This window comes from Myxine glutinosa, chromosome 2 (genome assembly GCF_964187855.1).
Source record: "Myxine glutinosa chromosome 2, kmMyxGlut1.1, whole genome shotgun sequence".
NCBI classification, from domain to species: Eukaryota; Metazoa; Chordata; class Myxini; order Myxiniformes; family Myxinidae; genus Myxine; species Myxine glutinosa.
In genome coordinates, this window is record NC_136262.1 from 48,670,411 (window position 1) to 48,697,559 (window position 27,149).

The 27,149-nt window shown below is 51.7% G+C and overlaps 1 protein-coding gene across 3 annotated transcripts in view; it reads right to left on the reverse strand.

Moving 5' to 3' along the window:
• LOC137421809 (uncharacterized) overlaps positions 1-27,149 on the reverse strand; it is an 80,598-nt gene that overhangs the window by 47,786 nt on the left and 5,663 nt on the right. Inside the window, exons 2-4 of one of the 3 annotated variants that reach the window (XM_078773251.1) lie at positions 23,134-23,270; positions 20,113-20,214; positions 15,761-15,913 (exon numbers count right to left, since the gene is read on the reverse strand). In XM_078773251.1, the coding sequence (XP_078629377.1) occupies positions 15,761-15,913; positions 20,113-20,214; positions 23,134-23,209 (331 nt within the window). In that variant the 5' untranslated portion in view covers positions 23,210-23,270. Of the gene's footprint in view, positions 1-15,760; positions 15,914-20,112; positions 20,215-23,133; positions 23,290-27,149 lie in introns of all 3 variants that reach the window. The other 2 variants (XM_078773252.1, XM_068108223.2) reach the window with 2 other exon arrangements.

The following is a 27,149-nucleotide window of genomic DNA, read 5'->3' on the forward strand; positions in this document are numbered from 1 at the left end:
CAGGAAACCAGGCCAAAAACACCGCCACAATTGGCCGCCACCGTTTACACCTCCAAGGCCTACAAACCTCGCCTGGCATGTGTTATAACACAAGGACCGCGGGGTCGGGGACGGGAGATGTCAGGAGTAGCATGCCGCAGAGGGCGTGACCTGGGCGAGCCGGCGAGTTGGGAGGCTATGATTGGCTGAGGAGTGCGCCAATGTGACGTCATCGGCCACCAATATTAGCGACGGTCGGACGCCATTTCGGACAGAGCACACAGAGCACACGGCAGTTCGCAGCAGTTGAGGCAGTTGGAGGAGGAGTTCGTTGGCAGGTCGCAACAGTTCGTGAGCAGTTCGGAGCAGTTCGTCGGAGTTGGCAGTTGGCACCGAACAGTTGGCACTTGGCTGCCAGCACTCCCAAAAGAGAGTCGAGTCAAGTGGAGTTCGCTTGCTTTGTGCAGCTTACGTTGAACCTTTGGTGCACGGACCTTGTGGGGATCGACCTCGTGTGGAGCCGCTGGCCTACGTCGGACGCGTGGTGCTTGGAGCGAGGCCTTGTGGAACTTGGAGCGAGGGACCTCGTGGTGTGCGATCGGGGCTTGTGGAACTTGGAGCGAGGCCTCGTGGGTACATCGGGGCCGAAAGGAGCCGGGTGTTGGACAGCGGTCACCAAGACGACAAGGACGAGATAAGGCCGTACCCGCGAATACACTGTGCATAAACCAAAAAGACGTGTTATTTTCGTATTCACCTCCCTCGTATCGTGTTTGATATCTGTTGTGTCTGGGATCCCAATTTAGGCTTATTCGATTTATTAGTATTACCGGCGCGGGCTTTTTCACTGTCTTTACTTATAAATAATAAATCCTTATATTATTTTCTGTATATATCTGAACGCAGTTTTCCTGGGTGTTTCATTTTAGTAGATAAGGCGGCGGGCGGAGCTTTGCTGTGTCCGCCATTCCGCGCGTTTAACTTTGTGTTGAGCTTTAATCCGCCATTGAGTTTTCGCCTCGGGAGTTAAAGTCTCGCAAATCGGCCATCCGTAACTGTGGTGTTAATCACGGTTGCGTAACAATATATTATTAAGTAATCCGGATCCTTGGTGTGGGGTTTCTTATTGACTTGATTTATTGTGTCTTTCATATTGATTGCGCTACGAAAGCGTATAAAGCAGATATCTTTCTGGCGGGGTCCTCCCACGGTCCGGGGGTCACCAAGACCAGGTAGTTACCGGGAGGACCATGTAACAATTGGTAGAATGAATGGCAGTGATTGGAAAATTTTTCATTGGTTGTAATTGGATGAGCCAAATTTATAGTGGAAGATACCCGATGTGATTGGATGAGCAAAATTTGTAGTGAGAGATACCCGTTGTGGTGGGATGGCAACTCTGCCATCTCTCACAACGGGGGCACATGAGCAATAGCTATGGGGTTATGGCAGTGAAAACTAGCCCTGGAGGGTTAGGATAAATGTATAGGAACCTAGAGATTGACCATAGGTAACGGTAAGTTTAGGTAGCAACATTGGACAGGTAGTGGGGACAGAGAGAGGGTAGTTGGATTATAATGACGAGGGAGCGCAATAATATAAGGGGCGACGGGGAAGCACGAGTTTTAGCAGGGCACCAGGTAGGTCAGATGATGCCGTGTGTGTGTGTGTTGAAAGTGTACTCAGCAGCGTATTGTGAGAAGTGTGAGATGAGTGACATGGTGTTGAGTGAATGAGCTTGCATGGGGTGCAAGTGACGAACAGGTGTGTGGAACGCTTGGTGGGTACGTCCGAGGTGCAGCCGGGGGGTGTGTCCGTGGTGCCGCCGGTGCGTGTGTCCGTGGTGCAGCCGGTGGGTGTGTCCGTGGTGCCGCCGGTGCGTGTGTCCGTGGTGCAGCCGGTGGGTGTGTCCGTGGTGCCGCCGGTGCGCGTGTCCGTGGTGCCGCCGGTGCGCGTGTCCGTGGTGCCGCCGGTGCGCGTGTCCGTGGTGCAGCCGGTGGGTGTGTCCGTGGTGCCGCCGGTGCGCGTGTCTGTGGTGCAGCCGGTGGGTGTGTCCGTGGTGCCGCCGGTGCGTGTGTCCGTGATGCAGCCGGTGGGTGTGTCCATGGTGCCGCCGGTGGGTGTGTCCGTGGTGCAGCCGTTGGGTGTGTCCGTGGTGCCGCCGGTGCGTGTGTCCATGGTGCCGCCTGTGTGCGTGTCCGTGGTGCAGCCGGTGGGTATGTCCGTGGTGCCGCCGGTGCACGTGTCCGTGGTGCAGCCGGTGGGTGTGTCCGTGGTGCTGCCGGTGGGTGTGTCCGTGGTGCTGCCGGTGCGCGTGTCCGTGGTGCAGCCGGTGGGTGTGTCCATGGTGCCGTCGGTGCGTGTGTCCGTGGTGCAGCTGGTGGGTGTGTCCGCGGTGCCACCGGTGCGCGTGTCCGTGGTGCAGCCGGTGGGTGTGTCCATGGTGCCGCCGGTGTGTGTGTCCATGGTGCAGCCGGTGGGTGTGTCCGTGGTGCCGCCGGTGGGTGTGTCCGTGGTGCAGTCTATGGGTGTGTCCGTGGTGCCGCCGGTGCATGTGTCCATGGTGCAGCCGGTGGGTGTGTCCGTGGTGCCGCCGGTGCGCGTGTCCGTGGTGCAGCCGGTGGGTGTGTCCATGGTGCCGCCAGTGGGCGTGTCCGTGGTGCAGCCGGTGGGTGTGTCCGTGGTGCCACCGGTGCGTGTGTCTGTGGTGCAGCCCCTGCGTGCGTCCATGGTGCAGCCGATGGGTGCGTCCGTGGTGCAGCCGATGGGTGCCTCTCGGGCTTGGTGAAATGAGGAATTGCAGGGCAATGCTCGGGAGAGATATGTGTGTGAACGTGGGAAAATCTGGGTGCCTGAGGCAATGGTTTTAAGGATCGAAAGTGTATTGAGCAGTGTATGAGTGAGTAATGGTGATTGAGTGTTGTGTTGAGCAAATGGTCCTGGAGGAAGGAGGGTGTAGGTAGCACCAGGAGTGATTGCACAGGTGTGCAAATCCAGGTGTATGGAGAATGGTTGTATGGAATAAATGGTCTGGAATATATGGAGTATGGAATGGATGGTCGTGGAGTGAGTATGGTGAAAACTGTGGAGTGGAGTGGATGGTGCAAAGGTGTGGATGGGGGAAAGGAGGATGGACCCCATCACGAATACCCGGGGAGGGTAGTTTAAGTGTTAGGTAGAGGGTACAGGTAAATTGTGGTTGGATATTGGCATCTGTGCTGCGTGGTGGAAGAATGGTGTTTGGATGGGTGCATTAGTGACGTGGAAATGGCTGGACGTGTGGCCTGTTAGTATGTGTAGTTGAATGGGCACTCCACCACTGTGAGGATGTCGGCCAGGTGAGGCCGCAGGTGGGCTCTGGGAGCCGTTAGAGTTGTGGATGGGGCCCGAGGATCCGGAGGACGGACCCGGGTAGCCCAGTGCCAGAGAGGGCACCGAGTGGGGAGAGCGCCAGAGGGCCTTCCCCAGTTAGATAGGTAGGGTAAGGAGCAGGTAAGCTCGGAGGCAACTACAGTGGTGGAGGTGTGCAGGTGGGTAGACCTGCTGGGAGAGCCACATGACCCAGTCCTGAAATTGTGCAAAGGCACAGGGAGTTGAATTGGGGGAGTGAGACCCCAAATTGATGAAGCACCACAGTTTGGTCAATGGGAATTTGGTTCTTAAAATCGCATAGAGTAAGATGGCCAATGGTTTGGCAGGGAAAGACCCCGGATAGTGTAAAGTGTGTTAAGGTCATTTAGGAAGTAGTTAGGATTAAGAATCTCCTCACACCATCTACATCCACTCACCTGAGATGACGTACCTCCACACCATGCCAGGTTGTTTTTATTATTTTTTGTGCAAATGGTTGAAATGTGAGACGCATCATGACGTGGGTGTGACATTGTGCTTTGTTGTTCCATCTCTCCCTCCTTATGAGGATTGATGATGAATTGGGTGATGGCAAATTCGGTTAGAGGGATTGTGGGGACGAATTTGGTATAGGGGAAATAAAGGGGAGATGAGACAGTAGTGACGAATTTGTAAATGTGTAGATTTTTGTAAATATGGGGTAAGGGCAAGGGTAGAGTAGATAACAGGGGGGGTGACGTACGGTAGGGACGAGCTTTCTCACTTCGCTCTCCGTACGCACCTCGTCTTGCATTGCCTTGTTTGATGTGTACCCTTGTGACCTTACCCCTCACTCACCTGTCTTCTATCCCCCTGTCTCCCACCCGAGGACTGTGCGCCACTGGGCGCTGAGGGGAGCATGCGGGAGTCCGCCATGGTGTGCCAGAACTCCCGCAACCAGCATGCATTGCATTGATGCACCCCTTATGGACCGCCGTCTTGCGGCCAAGCACCACTTTATGGACCCCACGTTTTGGGGCCTGGCACCTCTGCTGGAGCCGGTCACGATGGCCCAGGGTCTTGCTTGCGGACCTCCGTAAGGTGGCACCTATGCCACACAGGTGGACCACCCTTAGTTGGCCCCTGTGGCCCTAAATAAAAATGAACACGTTTTGTGCACTTCATTTTTTATTTTCAAATAGGCTGCATGAAGCAAAGAATAGAAAGAAAACATCAGGAAGAACATCGGCCCAGCAGCGAAGAGGAAGACCACCACCAGTTGTTGTCTTGTGTGTTTTATTACGAACTGTGATGACTGTTGCACCGAATGGTGCTTTTGGTGCTTTTGGTGCTTTGGTGCTGGTGCGTCGATGCTGGTGCTGGTGCTGGTGCTTTAGCATGCTGTCTCCTCCCTCCCAACAGGAATTTCTTTTTTTGTCTCCCCAAAAGAAAAATCACAGGTCCTGGGTTGCGTTTTGTAAATAGTCAAATAATGCCAATGTAAATAATGCTCCCCCACCGTAAATGTTTAGTTTTGAAAATAATTCCGCAATTCGGTTAGCTGTGGGTGTGAAACTGTTAGCCAGGGTGCAACGCAATTAGCGGGACATATTTATTTGTGTTTTGAAATTGTCGCACTCAGGGTCAGGTTAATTGTAGAGGGAATTACACCTGCGTGTCACATTAAAGGTAAAATTTTCGGGCCGGGACGTCCCGTAAGGAAGGAGGGTGCAGTGTTGGGGATATGGGAATTGTGTGGGTAATCTGATGTAAATTTTCCTTTTTTTGTATGCTGTAAATCTTGTAAATATCACCCTCCAATAGTATAAAGATCAAAGGTCGCCCTTAGTTAATCCATCGCATACATGTAGCAAATCTTAAGTTCCCTCACTAGTTATGTCCGTAATACATGTTAGTATAAGGCTCTGTGGTCCACTAGTTCATTGCGTTGCGTCAATTAAATAAGATAGATCCCCCTTTTGTCAACTATTGCCAACTGCATTCGCCACTACGGTTTTGGCTGATGGTCAGCGCCTTTGACTCCATTAGCCACGAGGTGAGCTCGGAGAGGAAAAGCATGTCTCCACCTCGTCATAGAGGGGAGGAGTGAGCCAGCCCTTGCCGACCAACCAAGGATGAGTGGTTTGCTTTGAGAGGGCGTGGAGAGAACCGTCGAGGAGGTTCGCGAAGGTTTGAGGGTGTGGCATATACAACCCGTCACGGGACGGCCCCCAGAAGAGATGAGAGGAGATGAGACACGGAGCAGATGGGATACGAGAGCTGAGCTTTGACTCCACCACGCAGCGTTGACTCCACCACGCAGCGTTGACTCCACCACGCAGCTTGACTCCACCACGCAGCTTTGCCACCGCCGCAGTTCGAACCGTAGCAGCTTGCACGACCGCAGCTTGGGCTTTGACGGCGGTGCCGACGTGGCCGCGAAGGAACGGCGGCTGCCCACTCCCGACCCGACCGTGCTTCGGTCCGAGCTGGACCTTCCGCTCCCTCCAGCCAATCCATCTGCAATTTCCCCATCGTGTGAGTCTGCTCGTTTGTCCGTCTTTCATGTTGTCTTGGGGTTTATAAGTAAGACTGTATAGGTAAGCTAATAATTGCACTGTGTCTCCTGCTCTTTCCATTGCCTTGAAAATCATATTTCATTTCTTTTCTGCTTTAGTTGTGTGTAAATAATAATAAATCTCTGTTCTTCCTACCTCGTCCTCTTCTTCACATTCGGTCGCTTTAGAGGTTTCCATATTGAGGGTACGTGGCGCGATTCGGCCAACAAATATAAATCGGGTCTAGTCTTGGTAAACGGCTCATGCCGCAGTTCGCTTCGCTCGGCGCAAATCATCCATTACGCTGCGGCCGTGAGCGGGGAGTATTTCCTTGCGTACTGGGAGGCGCTGGTATTTAGGTCATAGGACGGTTGGGCCTAATACCCTACCCAGCGCCGACCGGGCGTGACGTCATACCCCCGGGACCATGTCGGTCAGTCATCAGCGAGGGGATTAATCCCCCCTTCTTAAAGGGAAAGGCCGACGTTGGGATCCGTAACAATATATATTGTAACGGATTTGAGAAGTGTAACGGATTTGAGAAGTGTAACGGATTTGAGAAGTGTAACAATTTTGAGAAAGTGTAATGAATGTGAAAAGTATGGTTTTGTTGTGTGTAACTGACCCTCGTAATGTAAAGAATGGTCGCAGCTCGTCCTCTTAGTTAATTCCATAAACCTACACACAGGACACGATATATCCTTTTAAATAGTTAGTCCCTTATTCTCTGTGTAGGCTAAGGATGTGTTTCCCACTAGTTTGACTCTTCATTGCACCGAATTAAATAAGAGTAGGCCCTCTGACGCCCCATGGCAGCTTCCAAGTGCCAGGTTCGCCACTTTGCTGCAATTGCCTCTTTAGGCACTTTACTGCAATTTTCATCTGCCGTCCACTTTGCTGCATTTGACTCCATTACGCACGAGGTAACGCCGAAGAAGAAAGACGGGTCTCCACCTCGTCATAGAGGGGAGGAGTAAGTCGGCCCCGCTCATCCAACCCAGAACAAGGGGTTTGGCTTGAGAGGGTGGAGAGAGTACGTTTGGGGAAGGTTCGAAAAGGGTGAAGGGCGAGGCCTATATAACCTGCCGCGGGACGCTCCCAAGGAGATACGAGATGAGCTTTTACGGAGATGGGTCCAGGAGATGCGCTGGAGACGAGCAGGTGTGACCGAGCCGCCGTGAAACGTGCCGCGCTGCAGGAAAAGCGGACCGGAGCAACGCAAGGAGCGCACGAGGCAGCAGTACAGAGAAAGGAACTTCGCCCGCGCAGTTTGGGACCAAAGCTCGGCTTCTTGACGGCGGTGCCTTCTGGCCCGACCGTGCCCAGTACCCGCTGAACCTTCCTTGCCTCTAAAAGCCACCCATCTCCAAGCCATTCCTTCCTGCCTGCATTTACCCGTGTAAGTGTGATCGTCCGTCTGTCTTTAACGTTGTCCTGGGGTTTATTAATTAAGCTTGTATAGGTAAGCTAAAGATTTCACTGTGTGCCTGCTCCTTCCATTTTCTGTATATAACCAACTGCTCTCTTTGCTTTGGCTTGTGAAAATAATTAATAAAACCTGTTATTCCTCCGTACGTCTTCTTCTTCTTCCTCTTTACATTCGGTCGCTTTAGAGGTTTCCATATTGAATAGCTGTGGCGCGATACGGCCAACGTCTGGGTGAATCGGGTGAGTCGGGGAAAAACTGTTAGGTCGCGGTGCCTTCGCTCGGCAAACAACATCCTTAACCGCGAACCGTAACAATATATATATATATATATATATATATATATATATATATATATATATATATATATATATATATATGTACATATATATATATATATATATATATATATATACATATATATATATTGTTACGGATCTCAGAGACAGCACTCCCCTTAGCAAGAGGGGGTTAATCCCCTTGGCCTGATAAGCTGGCCGTCTCTAGTCCTGGTACTTGTAACGCTCTTTTGCGGGGTGGAATTGATCAGGGTTATTGGTCAAGGTGTTCTCCCGAATACCTTTACCAATCCCTCTGCAAAACAGGGAGACAAGTACCGCTCGAACCACGGACAAGATGGTATTTGCCGAGCGGTTTAGCAATCCGCGATTCGAGCCGTTAACAAGGGAATAAACCCGACTATTGAGGTTGGCTGAATCGTGCCACAGGTACTCAATTGAAAGAAGGGACTAAAGCGATCGGGGGAAACAAGAAACCAAAGTAAGGAATACCAGACATTTATTAACTATTTAAAAAACCAAAGAACTAAAGAAGAAACGAAAGTAATATACAGAAGAAGAAGAAGAAGACACAGGGCAGCCTTAAGCAGTCTTATATTATTCCCCACGACAAACAAACAGACTCACACGACAGGGAATGGCAGGCAGGAATGACTGGAAGAAGGGATGAGAAGGCCCAGGCAGACGGTAGGCGTCGAGGTCCGGCTCCAGGAGTCGACTCGCGTCATGGCGGGAAAACCCTGGCAGGCAGCGAGCGCGTATCGTTCACCGCGAGCGGACGTTGCATATAGTGATGGGACTGGGATGCTCCATCTATAACCAATGGCTCATGTCAACGCTCTGGACGTTGCATATAGCGATGGGACTGGGATGCTCCGTCTATAACAAATGGCTCATGTCAACGCTCTCTCCCTTGAACAAGATGCCAGTTCGTCGCGCACTCCAGGTCCTTCCCCTCTCGTCGGTACCTTCTAACGCGTCTCTCTCTCGCAACTCCTGAACCCTCTCACTCAACTGGCCAAGCAGTCCCTCGTAGCCGCTTTTATTGCTCGTGTTGCAACCAAGCTGCCGGCTCTGATGACACGCCTACCGGCCGGCTCACCTCGGCGCTGGTTGGCCGGTAAGGGCTTGCTGACTCCACCTCCGATGACGAGTCGACGTGCCACACCTTGTTCTGGCGGCTCTGCCCCCTTCCTCCTCGGCTTGACCGCATGGCTAATGGCGGCGTGGTGCCAGTAAACAGCCCAGTGCAACGGCGGCGAACGCTGTTGGCAAGCGAGATACCACAATTTGAAGAGGGAGAGCAAAATGGACGGAATGGGGCCTATCTTATTTGATTAATGCATCACAGATTCAACTATTGGGAACAGATCCTTAACTGAAACACATAATAATGAAATAACTACGGAGAGGTCCTATGGTTCGCTACGTGTTGTACATGGACTAACTAGTGTACCATCTTTAACAAACCAATTAATGGGGATATTTACAGGGGAACATTTATAAGGGAAACGTTTACTAAAATTTACTAGTGAAGGTTCTAAAAACCGTAACACAGCACCCGTTTTTCCTCTAGGGACATCCCGGCCCGAAATAACTTTACTTAATGTGACACTCAGGTGTAGTAGCCCTCTACTATTAACCTTACCCTTGAGTGCGACAGTTTTAAAACAACTACGTATGTCCCGCCTGCTACGTTGCATCCTACCTAACAGACTCACACCCACAGATTAACCGAATCACGAAATTATTCGCAAACTACACATATACAGTGGGGAGCATTATTTACAAAACACTAATTTGTATTTACACTGCAAACCCAGGACCTGTCATTCTGGGAGACAAAAAGATGTTTCTGAAAAAGAGGAAGAGCATGCACTGCACTGCACCGATACACCATACTCAAGTGCCCGGGGATGCACAATTGATATTGCAGTGCACCCCCGAGCACAAGAGCATCACAAAGCACCATCAGCACCAATAAGCACCATGAAAACACCAAAGCACAATCCAGTGCTCATTGCACACGTAAAAACAACACAAACTGTTGACCGGTTCTTGTCAGCTCCTGCTTCCTCTGCTCTGCTGGTCCGATGTTTCTTGTTGTTCTTGATCTTGTGGCTTGCTGCCTATTTGAAAATAATAAAAAGGCACACAACGCGTCCATTTTTATTTAGGGCCACCAGGGGCCAACTATGGGTGGTCCACCTGTATGGCAAAAGGCGCCACCTCACCGTGGTCCACAAGCAAAGAACTCTCTCTGGCCATCATTGCCGGTCCCAGCAGAGGGGCAAGGCCCCAACACGTGGGGTCCATCAGTGGTGCTTGGCCACAAAACGTATGGTCAATAAAGTGGTGCTCGGCCGCAAGTTGTGTGGTCCATAAGGTGGTGTATCGATCCAGGCAGGCTGTGCAGCGGCGGCTCGGGCACACAAATGCGGCTACCTGCACACTCCCCCCTCCCCCGGACCCAAAAGAACAAGCCGTGAGTGGGGAAGGAAGGACAAAGCAAGCAAAGCAAGCAAGCAAGCAAGCAAGGAAGGACAAAGCAAGCAAACCTTGCAAGCAAGCAAGGTCACAAGGGTACACATCCAACAAGGTAATGCAGAGGTGAGGTGCGCATGGGAGCGAGCGGAGAAAGCTCGTCCCTACCGTACGTCACCCCCCCTGTCACCTACCCTACCCCTTGCCCTTACCCTGTATTTACAGAACTCTACACATTTACAAATTCGTCACTACTGTCTCGTCTTCCCCATATCTCCCCTAATACCAAATTGGTTACCAATCCCTCTAATCCAAATTTGCCATCAATCAATTCATCATCCATCCCTCATAAGGAGGAAGAGATGGAATAAACAAGCACAATGTCACCCCCACGTCATGATGCGTCTCACATTCCCAAACATTTGCAACAAAAATCACATGGTGTGGAGTCCTGTCACCACCTCAGGTGAGTGGGTGTAGATGGTGCGAAGAGAATTTCTCCGCTCGCTCCCATGCGCACCTCACCTCTGCATTACCTTGTTGGATGTGTACCCTTGTGACCTTGCTCCGATGCTTGCTTTGTCCTTCCTAACTACCCTCCAAATGACTTTAACATTTTTACTCTACCCGGGGTCTTTCCCTTCCAAACCATTGGCCATCTTACACTATGTGGTTCTAAGAACCGAACTCCCATTAACCAAACTGTGGTGCTCACCAATTTGGGGTCTCACTCCCCCGATTCAACTCCCTGTGCCTTCGCACAATTTCCGGGCTGAGTCGTGTGGCTCACCAGCAGGTCTACTCACCTGCACACCTCCGCCACTGTAGTTGCCTCCGAGCTTACCTGCTCCTTAACCTAACCTACCTGGGGAAGGCCCTCTGGCTCCCTTACCCCATTATCGCCCTCTCTGGCATCGGGCTACCCGGGTCCGTCCTCCGGATCCTCGGGCCCCACTGAACAACTCTACTGGCTCTCAGAGCCCACCTGCAGCCTCACCTGGCCGAGAGACTAACAGTGGCGGAGTGCCCATTTAACCATACACGCACTAACAGGCCACACGCCCAGCCATTTCACTCCACTAATGCACCATTACTAACGTAAAACATTGCTTCAAAAAGGGGACCGAAAAACAACAACAACCACGGTCCCCGAAAAAGGCCTTCTCCTTCACTGCTCACCTTCACTCTTTCAATTCCCCTTTTCTCCCGCCTCTGGAACAAACTCCCCCACTCCCTTCAATCCCACTCCTCCCTCCAGGTCTTTAAAACAGCTGTTCACCACCATCTCTTATCTTCCCCCATAGAAAACCTTGATCTTTTCTACCCCCAGTAATTCACCCCAGAGTCCTTGCAGTGTTCATATGTTTTATTCCTCTCCCACCTCCCCCCAAGTCCTCCCGATGTCCCTGCTCTCAAATGTTGTGTTTGTGTCCCTCACCCTCTCTCCCCATCTTGTCTGCCGCTCCCCTTGTTTTTTGTGTTTTGTGTGTCAGTTTGTCTTTTTGTGTGATTATGTTAGCTCTTTCACGAGCCTCGATCTTGTATACAAAAAAAAAAAAAGAAAAAAAAAAGGCCAACCCCCCGAAAAATGGCCTCTAAATGTGGTTTTTTTTTTTTTATAATGCACCCATCCAAACACCATTCTACCACATGCACCACAGATGCCAATATCCAACCACAATTTACCTATACCCTCTACCTACTCTAAAACTGCCCTCCCCGGGTATTCGTGAAAGGGGTCCATCTTCCCCATCCACTCCTTTCGCACCAACCACTCCACTCCACATATTCCACACTACTCACTCCACACCATCCATTCCATACTCCATTCCATCTATTCCATACTCCATTTATTCCATGCTCAATTCACTCCAGACCATCTACTCCATACTCCATGTATTCCATGCCATTCCTTTCATCCAACCATCTCCATCCACCTGTGCTTCACCTGCACACCTGGGCCCACACACCTGGTGTCACCTGCACACCTGGTGGCACGTGCACCCGTCTTTCCTCCCAGGACCATTCATTCAATACTACGCACTCAACTCACACTTTTCACAATACGCTGCCAAATCACCTCCTTCACACACACTGCATCGTCTAAGCTGACTTCCCCCCTTCTGAAACTCGCGCTTCCCAGTCGCCCCTTATACTATTGCGCTCCCTCGTCGTTAAAATCCATCTAATGTATTCTACGTCCCCACTACAGGTACATGTCGCTACTTAACTCTACAGTTACCTATGGTGCTCATTGCACACGTAAAAACAACACAAACTGTTGACCGGTCAACATTAGGTCAAAATAGGCCAAAGGTCACCAACTTTGTCAAATTTCTAAAATCTTCAATTTTCATCTGATTGACTTGAAATTTGAAGAGGAATTGCATATCTGGGCAATAAATTCAACCATCAAGTATTTTTGAGGTCACCCTAGGGCCTAGGCCAAAAGGTCAACATAGGCCAAATTTCAAAAATCCTCAATTTTCATCCAATTGACCTGAAATTTTAAGAGGATTTGCATATCTGGACACTGAATTCAACCACCAAGTATTTTGAGGTCAACCTTGGCCAAAAGGTCAACATAGGCCAAATTTCTAAAATCCTCAATTTTCATCTAATTGACTGGAAATTTGAATACGATTTGCATATTGGCGAACTGAATTCAACCATGAACTATTTTTGAGCTCAACATAGGCCAAAAGGTCGACAACCTTTTCAATTTTCTAAAATCCTCAATTTTCATCCAATTGACTTGAAATTTGAATGAGATTTTCATGTCAGCTAACTGAATTCAACCACCAACTATTTTTGAGATCAGAATAGGCCAAAAGGTCAACATAGGCCAAAGGTCAACAACCTCTTCAAATTTCAAAAATCCTCAATTTTCATCCGATCGACTTGAAGTTTGAATACGATTTTCATATCAGCTAACTGAAATCAACCACCAACTATTTTTGAGGTCAACAAAGACCAAAAGGTCAACATAGGCCAAATTTCTAAAATCGTCAATTTTCATTCGATTCACTTGAAATTTCAAGAGGATTTGCACATTTGGTCAATGAAGTCAACTACCACTTATTTTTGAGGTCAGCATAGGTCATATTTCTAAAATCCTCAATTTTCATCCAATTAACTTGAAATTTGAAGACAATTTCCATGTCAGGTCACTGAATTCAACCACCATTTATTTTTGAGTTAAAAAGGATGCTCTACTGGATGCCATTCTACTCTGTTCTCTTTTGCCAAGTGTCACTCTATGAGTGATTTTTCATTGTATTATTTATTTATGTGTATTGCATTTGTCTTGAATCCATTACATTACATGAATGTATACTCATAGTTGGCATAATGAACAAAAAAAATGAAAATATGTATTTATATTATATATATATATATATATATATATATATATATATATATATATATATAAATATATATATATATATATATTGTAACGGATTTGGGAAACCCTGCACTTGGTGTAATTATTGTAAATATCACCCTCTGTAAATAGTAATTCTTTGTAAATACCTCCATCAATTGGTAAAGATCAAAGGTCGTCCCTTTATAGCTAGTCCATCGCATACACGTAGCAAATCATAGGCTTCCCTCAATAGTTATTTCTTTATTCTATGTCAGTATAAGGCTCTGTTTTCCATTAGTTGACTCTGCATTGCACCAAATGAAATAAGGTAGAATCCCCTTTCAATTGCCCCAGAACCTCCATTGCCAACCGCATTGCCAACCGCATTACCAACTGCATTTGACTCCATTACGCACGCGGTCAAGCCAACGAACAAGGGCGTTGCCCGCCCATCATCATCAGAAGGTGGAGCCAGGAAAGCCCTTGCCGACCAACCAAGGATGAGTGGGTATGGCTCAAGAGGGTGGGGTTATAAAACCCATTGCATCAGCCCCCACCAAGAGAGATGCATAAGAGTTCAGTTGAGGAGGAGTTGAGTTGCGCTGAACCAAGTCAAGCTTGCGGTTCTGCCGAGAGAGAGACGACGCTGTCCAGCCCCTGCGCGCGGCAGCTTTGATGCGCAGCTTTGATGTGCAGATTTGACGTGCAGCTTTGACGCGCTGCTACGTGGGAACCAGTTTGCGGTGGAATCGGTGGCCGTCCACTCCCAGCCCCGGCGTCCCGTGCGGGATCAAGCTCCAGCCTGCGTCCAGCTGAACCTTCCTCTCCTTCCAACCATCGATCCCTGGCATCCATCTTCCCCAGCCTTGTGAGTCTGCTCGTCGTCTGTCCTCTGTGTTGGCTGGGGTTTAAGTAAGCCTGTATAAGTTAAGCTTGCTCTGTGTCTATCTTCACTGTATATTACTTTTATTCCTTGCTTTCTTTGGTTTGTGTAAATAGTAGTTAATAAATATCTGTTCTTTCCTACCTTTGTCTTCTTCTTCTTCCTCGTCCGATCGTCCTTGTCTTTTCCATCATTGAACACCTGTGGCACGATTTGGCCAACGCTCAGGATCGGGTTAGTCTTTGGTTAATGGTTCGAACCGCGGGCTGCTAAAACCGCTCGGCAAATAACATCTTGCCCGTGGTCTCGAGCGGAGTTACCCACCTGCCTTGTGAAGGGATTGCCGGAGGTGTTTGGGAATCCCTTGACCAATCACTTCGGGCAATCCCGCCCCACAGGGGAGCGGGGTAGCTTCAGGATCGGAGACGGCCAGTGCAAATAGAAGGGGGATTAGCCCCCCACCCCCCCACCCCCGCTAAGGGGAGCGCCGTACTTCGTTTCCGTAACAATATATATATATATACATACAAGTGAGGTACCCGTGCTACGCACAGGTGAGAAGCCAAAAGCAAATAAACAATGCGGAAATGGCAAATGCTAAACAATGAACCAATAAATTCCACATTCCTGTGCCACCTTCAGTCAAACGTCGGGCATTGACAGCAGGTTCGTGAAGGACTTGCACAAAAACCATACCCAGTCTGAATGTTGCTATGTCCAGTCAAGGGAGAAACTGCAAATGGGGAATCCACGACGATCACGGATGGAAACCCTTACCTCATTTCCTCATTCTGCTTTCAATTTAATATCTCTATATTTTTATTCCAAACAGCATCATTTCAATCACAAATCAATACTATAGTATTAATATATCAAAATAAAATGTCAAATCACGGTTGTATTGAGATATTATCAAATCAGAAAATTGTCATAATCTTCTGCTTTAAACTCAATATCTCCTTACACTGTAAAAAAAAAAAATGTTTGGTGCAAATTAGTCCAATAAATACTCCCATGAGTGCAGCTCTTCACTGCTAAGTCACGAGTCAGTAACAAGGGGTCACATCCCATGTTGCACGTAAAGGAAATAGGATGTTTACTGTAGAGAGTTTCAAATCATATGGCACAGCTTGTAAATTGTGTACATTTGGTGTGGCCCGAATATCCTTGGGGTCAGAAATATATCCTTGACCCATCCACCCCACCTCCCTCCATCACCTTCTCCCCCTCTTATCCATAAACAGTAAACACGTTCCTTCCCAAATCTATCCCTGTATTTGGATACCCATGATGCACTCCTTCATATGTCCTTCTCCATCTCATATTCTCCCCAATTCTCTTCCTTTTCGCAATTTTGACTTTCTCAATTTCCACCTTTTCCCATGTACAAAGTAGTAAGCTAAGTAAGGCTGCTTACCTGATCAGCGAACTCACCAGACATTGCTGAAATATTATGCATTACAGCCTTGCATTGTTGTTGACAATCAATGACCTCGTTCATCGAGACCTTCAGCTCATTACATAATGCATAACTCTGGGCTTTATGCTGTGTGTCACCCTCGTCTTTCTCTTGCTGGTGGAATCTTCCTAAAACAGTGATGCGATGTGACACAAACAAACATCAGCACAAATATTGAAATAAAAAACTCATAATTGCAACGGTTCACTTGGAGTTTAAAAAAGAGCAACCACCACCTACAACGTCTTCATCTGTAGCTTGATGGAGCACTGCTCTCACCTCTGGGCTTGCACTCCTGCCTCACACCTTGCTCAGCTCATTCATAGCTTGATGGAGTACTGCGCTCCCCTCTGGGCTGGCACTCCTGCCTCTCACCTTGCTCAGCTCATTCGTAGCTTGATGGAGCACTGCTCTCCCCTCTGGGCTTGCACTCCTGCCTCACACCTTGCTCAGCTCATTCATAGCTTGATGGACGACTACTCTCCCCTCTGGGCTGGTGCTCCTGCCACATACCTTGCTCAGCTCATTCATAGCTTGATGGAGCACTGCTCTCCCCTCTGGGCTGGCGCTCCTGCCTCTCACCTTGCTCAGCTCATTCGAAGCTTGATGGACTACTGCTCTCCCCTCTGGGCTGGTGCTCCTGCCACATACCTTGCTCACTGCTCTCACTCTGGCAATGCACTCCTGCCTCACACCTTGCTCAGCTCATTCATATATTGATGGAGTACTGCTCTCCCCTCTGGGCTGGCACTCCTGCCACATACCTTGCTCAGCTCATTCATAGCTTGATGGAGCACTGCTCTCCCCTCTGGGCTGGTGCTCTTGCCTCTCACCTTGCTCAACTCATTCGAAGCTTGATGGACTACTGCTCTCCCCTCTGGGCTGGCCCTCCTGCCACATATCTTGCTCACTGCTCTCACTCTGGGCTTGCACTCCTGCCTCACACCTTGCTCAGCTCATTCATAGCTTGATGGACTACTACTCTCCCCTCTGGGCTGGTGCTCCTGCCACATACCTTGCTCAGCTCATTCATAGCTTGATGGAGCACTGCTCTCCCCTCTGGGCTGGTGCTCCTGCCTCTCACCTTGCTCAGCTCATTCGAAGCTTGATGGACTACTGCTCTCCCCTCTGGGCTGGCGCTCCTGCCACATACCTTGCTCACTGCTCTCACTCTGGGCTTGCACTCCTGCCTCACACCTTGCTCAGCTCATTCATATCTTGATGGAGTACTGCTCTCCCCTCTGGGCTGGCACTCCTGCCACATACCTTGCTCAGCTCATTCATAGCTTGATGGAGCACTGCTCCCCCCTCTGGGCTGGTGCTCTTGCCTCTCACCTTGCTCAGCTCATTCGAAGCTTGATGGACTACTGCTCTCCCCTCTGGGCTGGCCCTCCTGCCACATATCTTGCTCACTGCTCTCACTCTGGGCTTGCACTCCTGCCTCACACCTTGCTCAGCTCATTCATAGCTTGATGGACTACTACTCTCCCCTCTGGGCTGGTGCTCCTGCCACATACCTTGCTCAGCTCATTCATAGCTTGATGGAGCACTGCTCTCCCCTCTGGGCTGGCGCTCCTGCCTCTCACCTTGCTCAGCTCATTCCAAGCTTGATGGACTACTGCTCTCCCCTCTGGGCTGGCGCTCCTGCCACATACCTTGCTCACTGCTCTCACTCTGGGCTTGCACTCCTGCATCACACCTTGCTCAGCTCATTCATATCTTGATGGAGTACTGCTCTCCCCTCTGGGCTGGCACTCCTGCCACATACCTTGCTCAGCTCATTCATAGCTTGATGGAGCACTGCTCTCCCCTCTGGGCTGGTGCTCTTGCCTCTCACCTTGCTCAGCTCATTCGAAGCTTGATGGACGACTGCTCTCCCCTCTGGGCTGGCCCTCCTGCCACATATCTTGCTCACTGCTCTCACTCTGGGCTTGCACTCCTGCCTCACACCTTGCTCAGCTCATTCATAGCTTGATGGAGTACTGCTCTCCCCTCTGGGCTGGCGCTCCTGCCACATACTTTGCTCAGCTCATTCATAGCTTTATGGAGCACTGCTCTCCCCTCTGGGCTTGCACTACTGCCTCACACCTTGCTCAGCTCATTCATAGCTTGATGGAGCACTGCTCTCCCCTCTGGGCTGGCGCTCCTGCCTCTCACCTTTCTCAGCTCATTCGAAGCTTGATGGACTACTGCTCTCCCCTCTGGGCTGGCGCTCCTGCCACATACCTTGCTCACTGCTCTCACTCTGGCCTTGCACTCCTGCCTCACACCTTGCTCAGCTCATTCATATATTGATGGAGTACTGCTCTCCCCTCTGGGCTGGCACTCCTGCCACATACCTTGCTCAGCTCATTCATAGCTTGATGGAGCACTGCTCTCCCCTCTGGGCTGGTGCTCTTGCCTCTCACCTTGCTCAGCTCATTCGAAGCTTGATGGACTACTGCTCTCCCCTCTGGGCTGGCCCTCCTGCCACATATCTTGCTCACTGCTCTCACTCTGGGCTTGCACTCCTGCCTCACACCTTGCTCAGCTCATTCATAGCTTGATGGAGTACTGCTCTCCCCTCTGGGCTGGCGCTCCTGCCACATACCTTGCTCAGCTCATTCATAGCTTTATGGAGCACTGCTATCCCCTCTGGGCTTGCACTACTGCCTCACACCTTGCTCAGCTCATTCATATCTTGATGGAGTACTGCTCTCCCCTCTGGGCTGGCACTCCTGCCACATACCTTGCTCAGCTCATTCATAGCTTGATGGAGCACTGCTCTCCCCTCTGGGCTGGTGCTCTTGCCTCTCACCTTGCTCAGCTCATTCGAAGCTTGATGGACTACTGCTCTCCCCTCTGGGCTGGCCCTCCTGCCACATATCTTGCTCACTGCTCTCACTCTGGGCTTGCACTCCTGCCTCACACCTTGCTCAGCTCATTCATAGCTTTATGGAGCACTGCTCTCCCCTCTGGGCTTGCACTACTGCCTCACACCTTGCTCAGCTCATTCATAGCTTGATGGAGTACTGCTCTCCCCTCTGGGCTGGCGCTCCTGCCACATACCTTGCTCAGCTCATTCATAGCTTTATGGAGCACTGCTCTCCCCTCTGGGCTTGCACTACTGCCTCACACCTTGCTCAGCTCATTCATAGCTTGATGGAGTACTGCTCTCCCCCTCTGGGCTGGCACTCCTGCCTCTTACCTTGCTCCGCTCATTCGTAGCTTGACGGAGCACTTCTCTCCCCTCTGGGCTTGCACTCCTGCCTCACACCTTGCTCAGCTCATTCATAGCTTGATGGAGTACTGCTCTCCCCTCTGGGCTGGTGCTCCTGCCACATACCTTGCTCAGCTCATTCATAGCTTGATGGAGCACTGCTCTCCCCTCTGGGCTGGTGCTCTTGCCTCTCACCTTGCTCAGCTCATTCGAAGCTTGATGGACTACTGCTCTCCCCTCTGGGCTGGCGCTCCTGCCACATACCTTGCTCACTGCTCTCCCTGCCACATACCTTGCTCAGCTCATTCATAGCTTGATGGAGCACTGCTCTCCCTCTGTCTCCTACCGCCTCATTTCTGGTCTTGCATCCTCTGCTCTTTCCGTGATTTGTACCTCTTTATCCCCCTCCCACTCCCCCCCTGGCTTCTGGAGGGCACACACGGTCCACCATTAATCCCCTTCTGGCGAAACTTCCTAAATCCAGGATCACTTCACCTCCACTCATTCGTTCCTCTTTTCCCCAATTGTGGAACCAACTTCCACATGCTCTTCAATCTTATTCTTCCATCCAGGTCTTCAAGACAGCTGTTCACCACCATATCAGATCGTCCCCAATACAAAAATCATGATCTTTTCTACTCCTGTTAACCTTCTCCAATCTCTCCTCTTCCCAAATTTACAGTTTTCCCTTCCTGAGAGTTTGCTTCTGTATCCATCTTGTCCACACAGTGTGTCCTCCCCAGCCCTCTTTCTTCCCCACATCCATTATTTCTCCAAGTCTCCCTCTATTTTGTCCCTCAACCCTGTCGTTATTTGTTTCTCCCATCTCTTTCCGCTTTTCCTTTTGTTCTGTTCCGTCCTGATCCGTTATAGGCTCTAGCTCCTCTACGAGCCTCGACTTTTATACAGTAAAGTTGCAACAACAGTTATGAACTTTATATACCGGTATACAATTATACATTATAAGAACATCTGCATTATTTCCAGGTTCCTCGCCCAATTTATACAAAAACATGATTGTGTACATCGCAATTTAAGCATGACAATGCAGATTCATCATCTCGTGATCTCCACGTGCAGGTTCATTTTGTAATGGACATGTCTCAAAGCAAACTGATGACGTCATACCATAGATGAGAAATACGCTGCAGGCACAAGAAGCCAAGCACAGCAGGTACAAAATGGCCACGGCCAGCACCAGCCACCTGGTTATTCGGGATTCAGAGGGTCCTGAGAGGCGAAACAGTCGAGGCGAACAACCAAAGTGAGAAACTAGAGGATCACTTTATGGATCAGTGATATTGGTCACATGTTTTATGTTCGAATATGAAGAAAACAAGAAATTGAAGCCGAGAGATTTGACCCACACATTCTCCAACATGGAAAGCTTTTCTTTTTTTTCTTTTTTTCTTTTTTTTTTGTATACTGAATCGAGGCTCGTGAAAGAGCTAACATTTACTTCACAAACAAATCAACCAGACAAACAAAATATATAAAAAGAGGGAGCGGAAGACAAGATGGGGAGAGAAGGGGAAGCACACAAACACAACATTTGAGAGCAGGGAGATGTGTGGAAGGGAGAGGGCTTGGGGGGAGGAGGCGTGGGAAGGGGGGGGGGGGGAGGGAAAAGTATAAAACACAAGGACACCAAGGACTTCCAGGACAGAAGTTGGTATTTCAAAAAAGTGGAATTGGGGTGAAATTAGCGGGGGTAGAAAAGATCAAGGTTTTGGATGGGGGAAGATAAGAGATGGTGGTGAACAGCTGTTTTAAAGACCTGGGTCCTGGAGGGTGGAGTGGGATTGAAGAGAGTGAGGGAGTTTGTTCCAGAGGCGGGAGAAAAGAGGAATGAAGGAGTGAAGGTGAGCAGAGAGTCTTGATTTTGGCAGTTTGACCATAAGAGGGTTGCAGGCAGATCTTGTGCGACCTGTAGGAATATTTGTGGGACAGAGCCCAGAGAGAGCTGGGGGGGGGGGGGGGCAAGGCCGGAGAGGAGTCGGTAGAAGACGGAAAGACCACCAACCTGCCTGCGGTGAGTGAGTGAGAGGCCCTTGGAGTTAGCTTCATCGCGGGAGATTCCAATGATTCTGAATGCTTTGGTTTCAACAGCGTGAAGACGAGCTAGGTGTGAGGCAGGAGCACCAGCCCAGAGGGGAGAGCAGTATTCCATTGAGCTGCGGATGAAAGCCTTATATGTGGTGAGGAGCTCAGGTGTGCCGAGGAAGGACTTCACACGACGGAGGATGCCCAGTCGGCGACTGGCTTTGGAGGCCAGATTTGAAATGTGGTTTTCCCAGGAAAGATCATGGCAGATTGTGAGACCCAAAAGCTTGAGTGACAGAACTTCTTGGAGAGGATTATTCAGAAAGTGGATGGGAGGGTTGTCCAGTCGGTCTTTTCGGAGAGACATCGTAAGAGTGTGAGATTTGTCAGGATTGAAAGACATGTTCCATTTGTTTGCCCAGTCTGTGATTTTGTCCAGGTCTGCAGAGAGTGAGGAGGCTGCAGACTGCCAATCTGAGGGATGAAGAATGGAGCGACAGAGAGTAGAGTCGTCAGCAAAGTGATGGAGAGGATTTTCAAGAGAGTCAGAGAGATCATTGATGAAGACCAGAAAAAGCACAGGGCCCAGAACACTGCCTTGTGGAACTCCAGCCTTCAGCTTAATACTGAAGGGGAAATGCTTTAAAACAACTCATTGATATAATCGATTTTGTTCCTTTAATATCTCACAAACCTATTACAGTCCTCATTTTAATAATTATCGACGTGTATGTTGTTGGTTATTTCCTTACGTAGGTTTTGGAAGGTGGAACGGAGCTCTCCCAGGTGTCAAAGTATATCCACCTTCATGTGTGTGTGTGTGTGAGTGTCTGTGTGTTTGTATGTGTGTGTCTGTGTGTATGAGTGTGTATGTGTGTATGAGTGTGTGTGAGTGTCTGTTTGTGTGTGTGTGTGAGTGTGTGTGAGGGTCTGTGTGTTTGTGTGTGTGTGTGTGTGTGTGTGTTTGTGTGTGTGTATGTGTGTGTTTGTGTGTGTGTATGTGTGTGTGTGTGTGTGTGTGTTTGTGTGTGTGTGTGTGTGTGAGGGTCTGTGTGTTTGTGTGTGTGTGTGTGTGTGTGTGTGTGTTTGTGTGTGTATGTGTGTGTGTGTGTGTGTGTTTGTGTGTGGTCATTAAGCATAACATGTCACTATCTTTGCTGAACCCGTCATCTCCACCCCACCTCTTGCCCCCCCCCCCCCTCTCCCAACCCCATACACCTCCTCAGACCCCAATTTTTTTAATGCCATGAACAAACTGGTACATCAAGGATGATGAAGGTTGTGGTGAAGTTTCTTCGAAATCGTGTGTAGTTTCAGAGGAAAATTCAAATACCTATTTTGGGGGGTCAAACCTGGATCCACCTTGACCCCGGTAAACCTCCTTAGACCCCGATTTTTTTAATGTCGTGAACAAACTTTTGTCGCAACACAGAACGAAGTTCAGGTGAGCTTATGCGATGGCGCGTTGTCCGTCTGTCCGTAAACACTTGAAACTTATTCTCCGAAACCGCTGATGGGATTGCGACCAAATTTGGCACAAGTTATATTTGTTTAGTTGTGACTAAAGTTTGTTCACGACATTTAAAAAATCGGGGTCCAAGGGGGTCAAAGTGGATGCAGGTTTGAACCCCCACAAGAGGTATTTGCTTTCTTCTCTGAAACTACACACGCGATTCTGATGAAACTTCACCACAACCTTAATCACCCGTGATGTACCAAAGTTTGTTCATGGCATTAAAAAAATTGGGGTCTTAAGTATATATGGTTGGGGGAAGGAGGGGGGGGGGGGTTGCCCCCCAAAATGGGTATTTTCTCGTTTGTTTATTTGAAGTCTCATGATTATGTTGGTATGATTCTACCTGCTGCCCTGTCTGCTAGCAACCATTGAAATTGGTTTAAAATGCCCTTAGTCGGTGCAATATACCGTTTATTTTACCAGGTGAGCGCCGGGGGGTGTTGCCCCCATGTTTCTCCTTTCCCACTTGATTTCAGTCCATTCCCAAGGTTTAAAAAAAGCAATGTCAATATATATTGGAGTAGAATATGAACTAAAGTAATTATAGATATCTCTGTCTGTATTTCAAGAATCGATAAGAATACACTCACGGTCTTTACTTGACTTGGAGTGCTTGTCATGGTTAATTCCATGAAGGTCCAACCAGTCTTCACCTGGTGTTTCCATTGTAGGCCGCAAAGTTTCCTTTTTTGGGTGAAAACTTCCTGAAACTTCCACGAATTCCTGTCTGTTGTGCAACAGGTGAGCTGCAACAGGTTAATTCGATCTTGTTTGGTTCCAGAGTTTATTCCCATTTTATGTTCGTCATTAAACATGGTTATGAAGGAGCTGGGCTCCAACGCGAGTTGAAAGAATTGACGCGACCAAAGATGGAAATTCGTCCGAGTAGGTTTAATAAATGTATCACACTCGGGTACTCTGAAAAGCCCGTTTATCGGGCAGCAATATATATACACATTTATGTCGGGAAGTTTGCCCGGCAAAAGCTATACCGGGCATGCCCGGGTATCAAGGGCGAGCCTTGGAAAGGCGAGTCTGGACCTGCCCGGGCGTGTTTGGCTGTGGCCTGGCAAGTCGAGGCTGGGCGTGCCCGGGCGCTCTGGGCGAGCCCTGGAAAGGCGATAGCGGGCATGCCCGGACGCTCTGGGCGAGCCCTGGAAAGGCGATAGCGGGCATGCCCGGACGCTCTGGGCGAGCCCTGGAAAGGCGATAGCGGGCATGCCCGGACGCTCTGGGCGAGCCCTGGAAAGGCGATAGCGGGCATGCCCGGACGCTCTGGGCGAGCCCTGGAAAGGCGATAGCGGGCATGCCCGGACGCTCTGGGCGAGCCCTGGAAAGGCGATAGCGGGCATGCCCGGACGCTCTGGGCGAGCCCTGGAAAGGCGAGAGCGGGCATGCCCGGGAAAGACGAGACCGGGCGTGCCCGGGAGGTTCGGGCGTGCCCGGGAGGTTCGGGCGTGCCCGGGAACAGTGAGTCCGGGCATGCCCGGGAGAGGCGCGTCTGGCCGTGTTCTGGCCGGTGCAAGGCGATTGTGTGCATCCAGCGGTAACCGCTACACACGCCCCTCCAGAATCGACCTGCACCGGCAGGGTCAATTTAAGGGGGGTCCGGATGACCCGGCCGAAGCGACCCCTGGAGGGTCGTGGGGAGGGGTCCGACGTGGTGGTGGGTGGTCGAGCGGGGGGAACTGTGGACGGGGGGCGGCCTCGCCGCGGAGGAAGGGCCAACCGTGGTGGTCGGTCGACGTCCATGTGCGCCGGTTTGAGGCGGTCCACAGAAATCCGGTCCAGCCGGCCGCCGAAGTCGACGATGAAAGACTTGTCGCCCCGTCGCAGGACCCAGAAGGGCCCGTCGTACGGCGGCCGGAGTGGCCCCCGGTGCGCGTCATGACGCACAAAGACGTACTCTGCTGTGCGAAGCGCCGGGGGGACGTAGGACTGGGGGCCACCGTGGCGGGACGTCGGCACGGGGGCAAATCGTCGGGCGGCCTCCTGGAGGTCCGAGCGCTGGCGGACCAGGGACTGGTAGCGTTGGGCACGAATTCGCCCGGGACGCGTAGCGGCTGGCCGTAGACGAGCTCGGCGGCGGACGCCTGGAGGTCTTCCTTGGGGGCCGTGCGAAGGCCCAAAAGGACCCACGGCAGCCGGTCGGCCCAACCGTCGTCCTGAAGGCCGGCCATGAGTGCGGCCTTCATGGAGCGGTGAAACCGCTCGCACAACCCGTTGGCTTAGGGGTGGTAGGCCGTGGTGCGGTGCAGCATGACCCCCAACGAACGCGCGACCGCGCCCCAAAGCTCAGACGTGAACTGTGGGCCGCGGTCGGACGAGATGTCCGCTGGTGCGCCGAAGCGCGCGACCCAGGTGGCGATGAACGCCTGCGCCATGTCGGCGGTGGTGGTGGAGGTGAGGGGCACGGCCTCCGGCCACCTGGTGATCCTGTCCACCATGGTGAGCAGGTGGGTGAACCCCCGCGAGGGGGGCAGGGGACCCACCAGGTCCACGTGGACGTGGTCGAAACGCCGTTCAGGCACGGCGAAAGGTGCCAGCGGGGCCTGGGTGTGGCGGTGGACCTTGGCTCGCTGGCAGGCCGTGCAGGCGTTGGCCCAGTCGCGGATGTTTCGTCGAAGGCCGTGCCAGACGAAACGCGCCGACACCAGCTTCTGAGAAGCTTTCCGGCCCGGGTGAGAAAGGCCGTGGATGGAGGCGAAGATGCGGCGCTGCCAGGAAACGGGCACGATGGGGCGAGGCTGGCCCTGGGAGACGTCGCAGAGCAGGACGGTGCCCACGAAGGGGATGTCGGCCAGGCGGAGGCCCGTGTCCGCCGCGCGGAGTGCCTGCATCGAGGCGTCGGTGGTCTGGTCGGCCGCCATGAGCGCGAAGTCCACGCCGAGGTGGACCGCGTTCGCGCTGGCCCGCGAAAGGCAGTCGGCCACGGCGTTGTCTTTGCCGGCGACGTGCTGGATGTCCGTGGTGAACTCCGACACGGCGGAGAGGTGGCGCTGCTGGCGGGCCGACCACGGCTCCGTGACCTTAGCCATTGCGTAGACCAACGGCTTGTGGTCGACGAAAGCCGTGAACGGGCGGCCCTCCAGGAGGTGTCGGAAATGGTGAACGGCCAGGAATAGCCCGAGCAGCTCGCGGTCGAACGTGCTGTAGTTTAACTCGTTCGGCCGGAGTTGCCGGCTGAAAAAAGCGAGTGGCTGCCAAACCCCGTCCACCCATTGCTCATGGACGGCGCCCACCGCGTAGTTGGAGGCGTCCGTAGTGAGGGCGATGGGCGCGTTGAGCACCGGGTGAGCCAGCAGCGTTGCGTCGGTGAGGGCCCGTTTGGCGCTGGCGAAGGCAGCGTCCATGGCCGCGGACCAAACAATGTAATGCTTGGCCGGCTTACCCCGGAGGGCCTCGTAAAGGGGCCGCATGAGCTGAGCAGCGCGGGGCACGAATCGGTGATAAAAATTCACCATGCCGAGGAACTCTTGGAGGGCCTTGATGGAACGGGGACGCGGGAACGTGGTGATGGCCTCGACCTTGGTCGGCAGCGGCACGGCCCCGGTCTTGGTGATGCGGTGGCCCAAAAAGTCAATGGTCGTCGCGCCGAAGTGGCATTTGACCGGGTTGACAATTAAGCCGTGCTCGCTGAGGCGACCGAACAGTGTTCGGAGGTGGAGGAGGTGCTCGGCGCGGGACGTGCTGGCGACGAGGATGTCATCCAGATAGACGAAAAGAAACGGCAGGTTGCGCAGCACGCCGTCCATCAAGCGCTGGAACGCCTGGGCCGCGTTCTTGAGGCCAAATGGCATCCGCAAAAATTCGAACAGGCCGAACGGCGTGATGACGGCCGTCTTCGGGACGTCGGCCGCCCGGACAGGTACCTGGTGGTAGCCCCGTATCAGGTCAATTTTCGAAAAGATGACCCGTCCCGCCAAACGGGCGGAAAAGTCCTGAATATGCGGGATCGGGTACCTGTCAGGGGTGGTAGCGTCATTGAGACGGCGGTAGTCGCCACACGGGCGCCATCCACCCCCCGGCTTTGGCACGATGTGCAGTGGCGAGGCCCACGCGCTATCGGAGCGCCGCACGATGCCGAGGTGCTCCAACGCATCGAATTCGTCCTTCGCCATGGCTAGCTTGGCTGGGTCGAGGCGGCGGGCCCTGGCGTAGACCGGCGGGCCCATAGTGGGTATGTGGTGCTCGATCCCATGCCGCACCGCGACGGCCGAAAACGTCGGCCGCGTGAGGGCCGGGAATTCCACGAGCAGGCCAGCGAACTCGTTCGTTGCCAGGAGGGCGCACGCCAGTTCGGTCGGCGCGGAGCTGCTCATTGTGCACGCCAGGGAGCTGAAGGTCTCGGCGTGGACAAGGCGACGTCGTTTGACGTCGACCAGCAGTCGGTGCGCGCAGAGGAAGTCGGCGCCCAGCAAAGCCACGGGGACGCTGGCGGTAACAAAAGTCCATTGAAAGCGCTGGCTGCCGAAGCAGAGGGTGACGATGCGTGGGCCGAAAGTGCGTATGGCCGAGCCATTAGCAGCGACCAAAGAGGGGCCGCAAACTGCGTCCAGCCTGTCCTGCTCGGAGGCGGGTATGACGCTCAGTTGGGCGCCGGTGT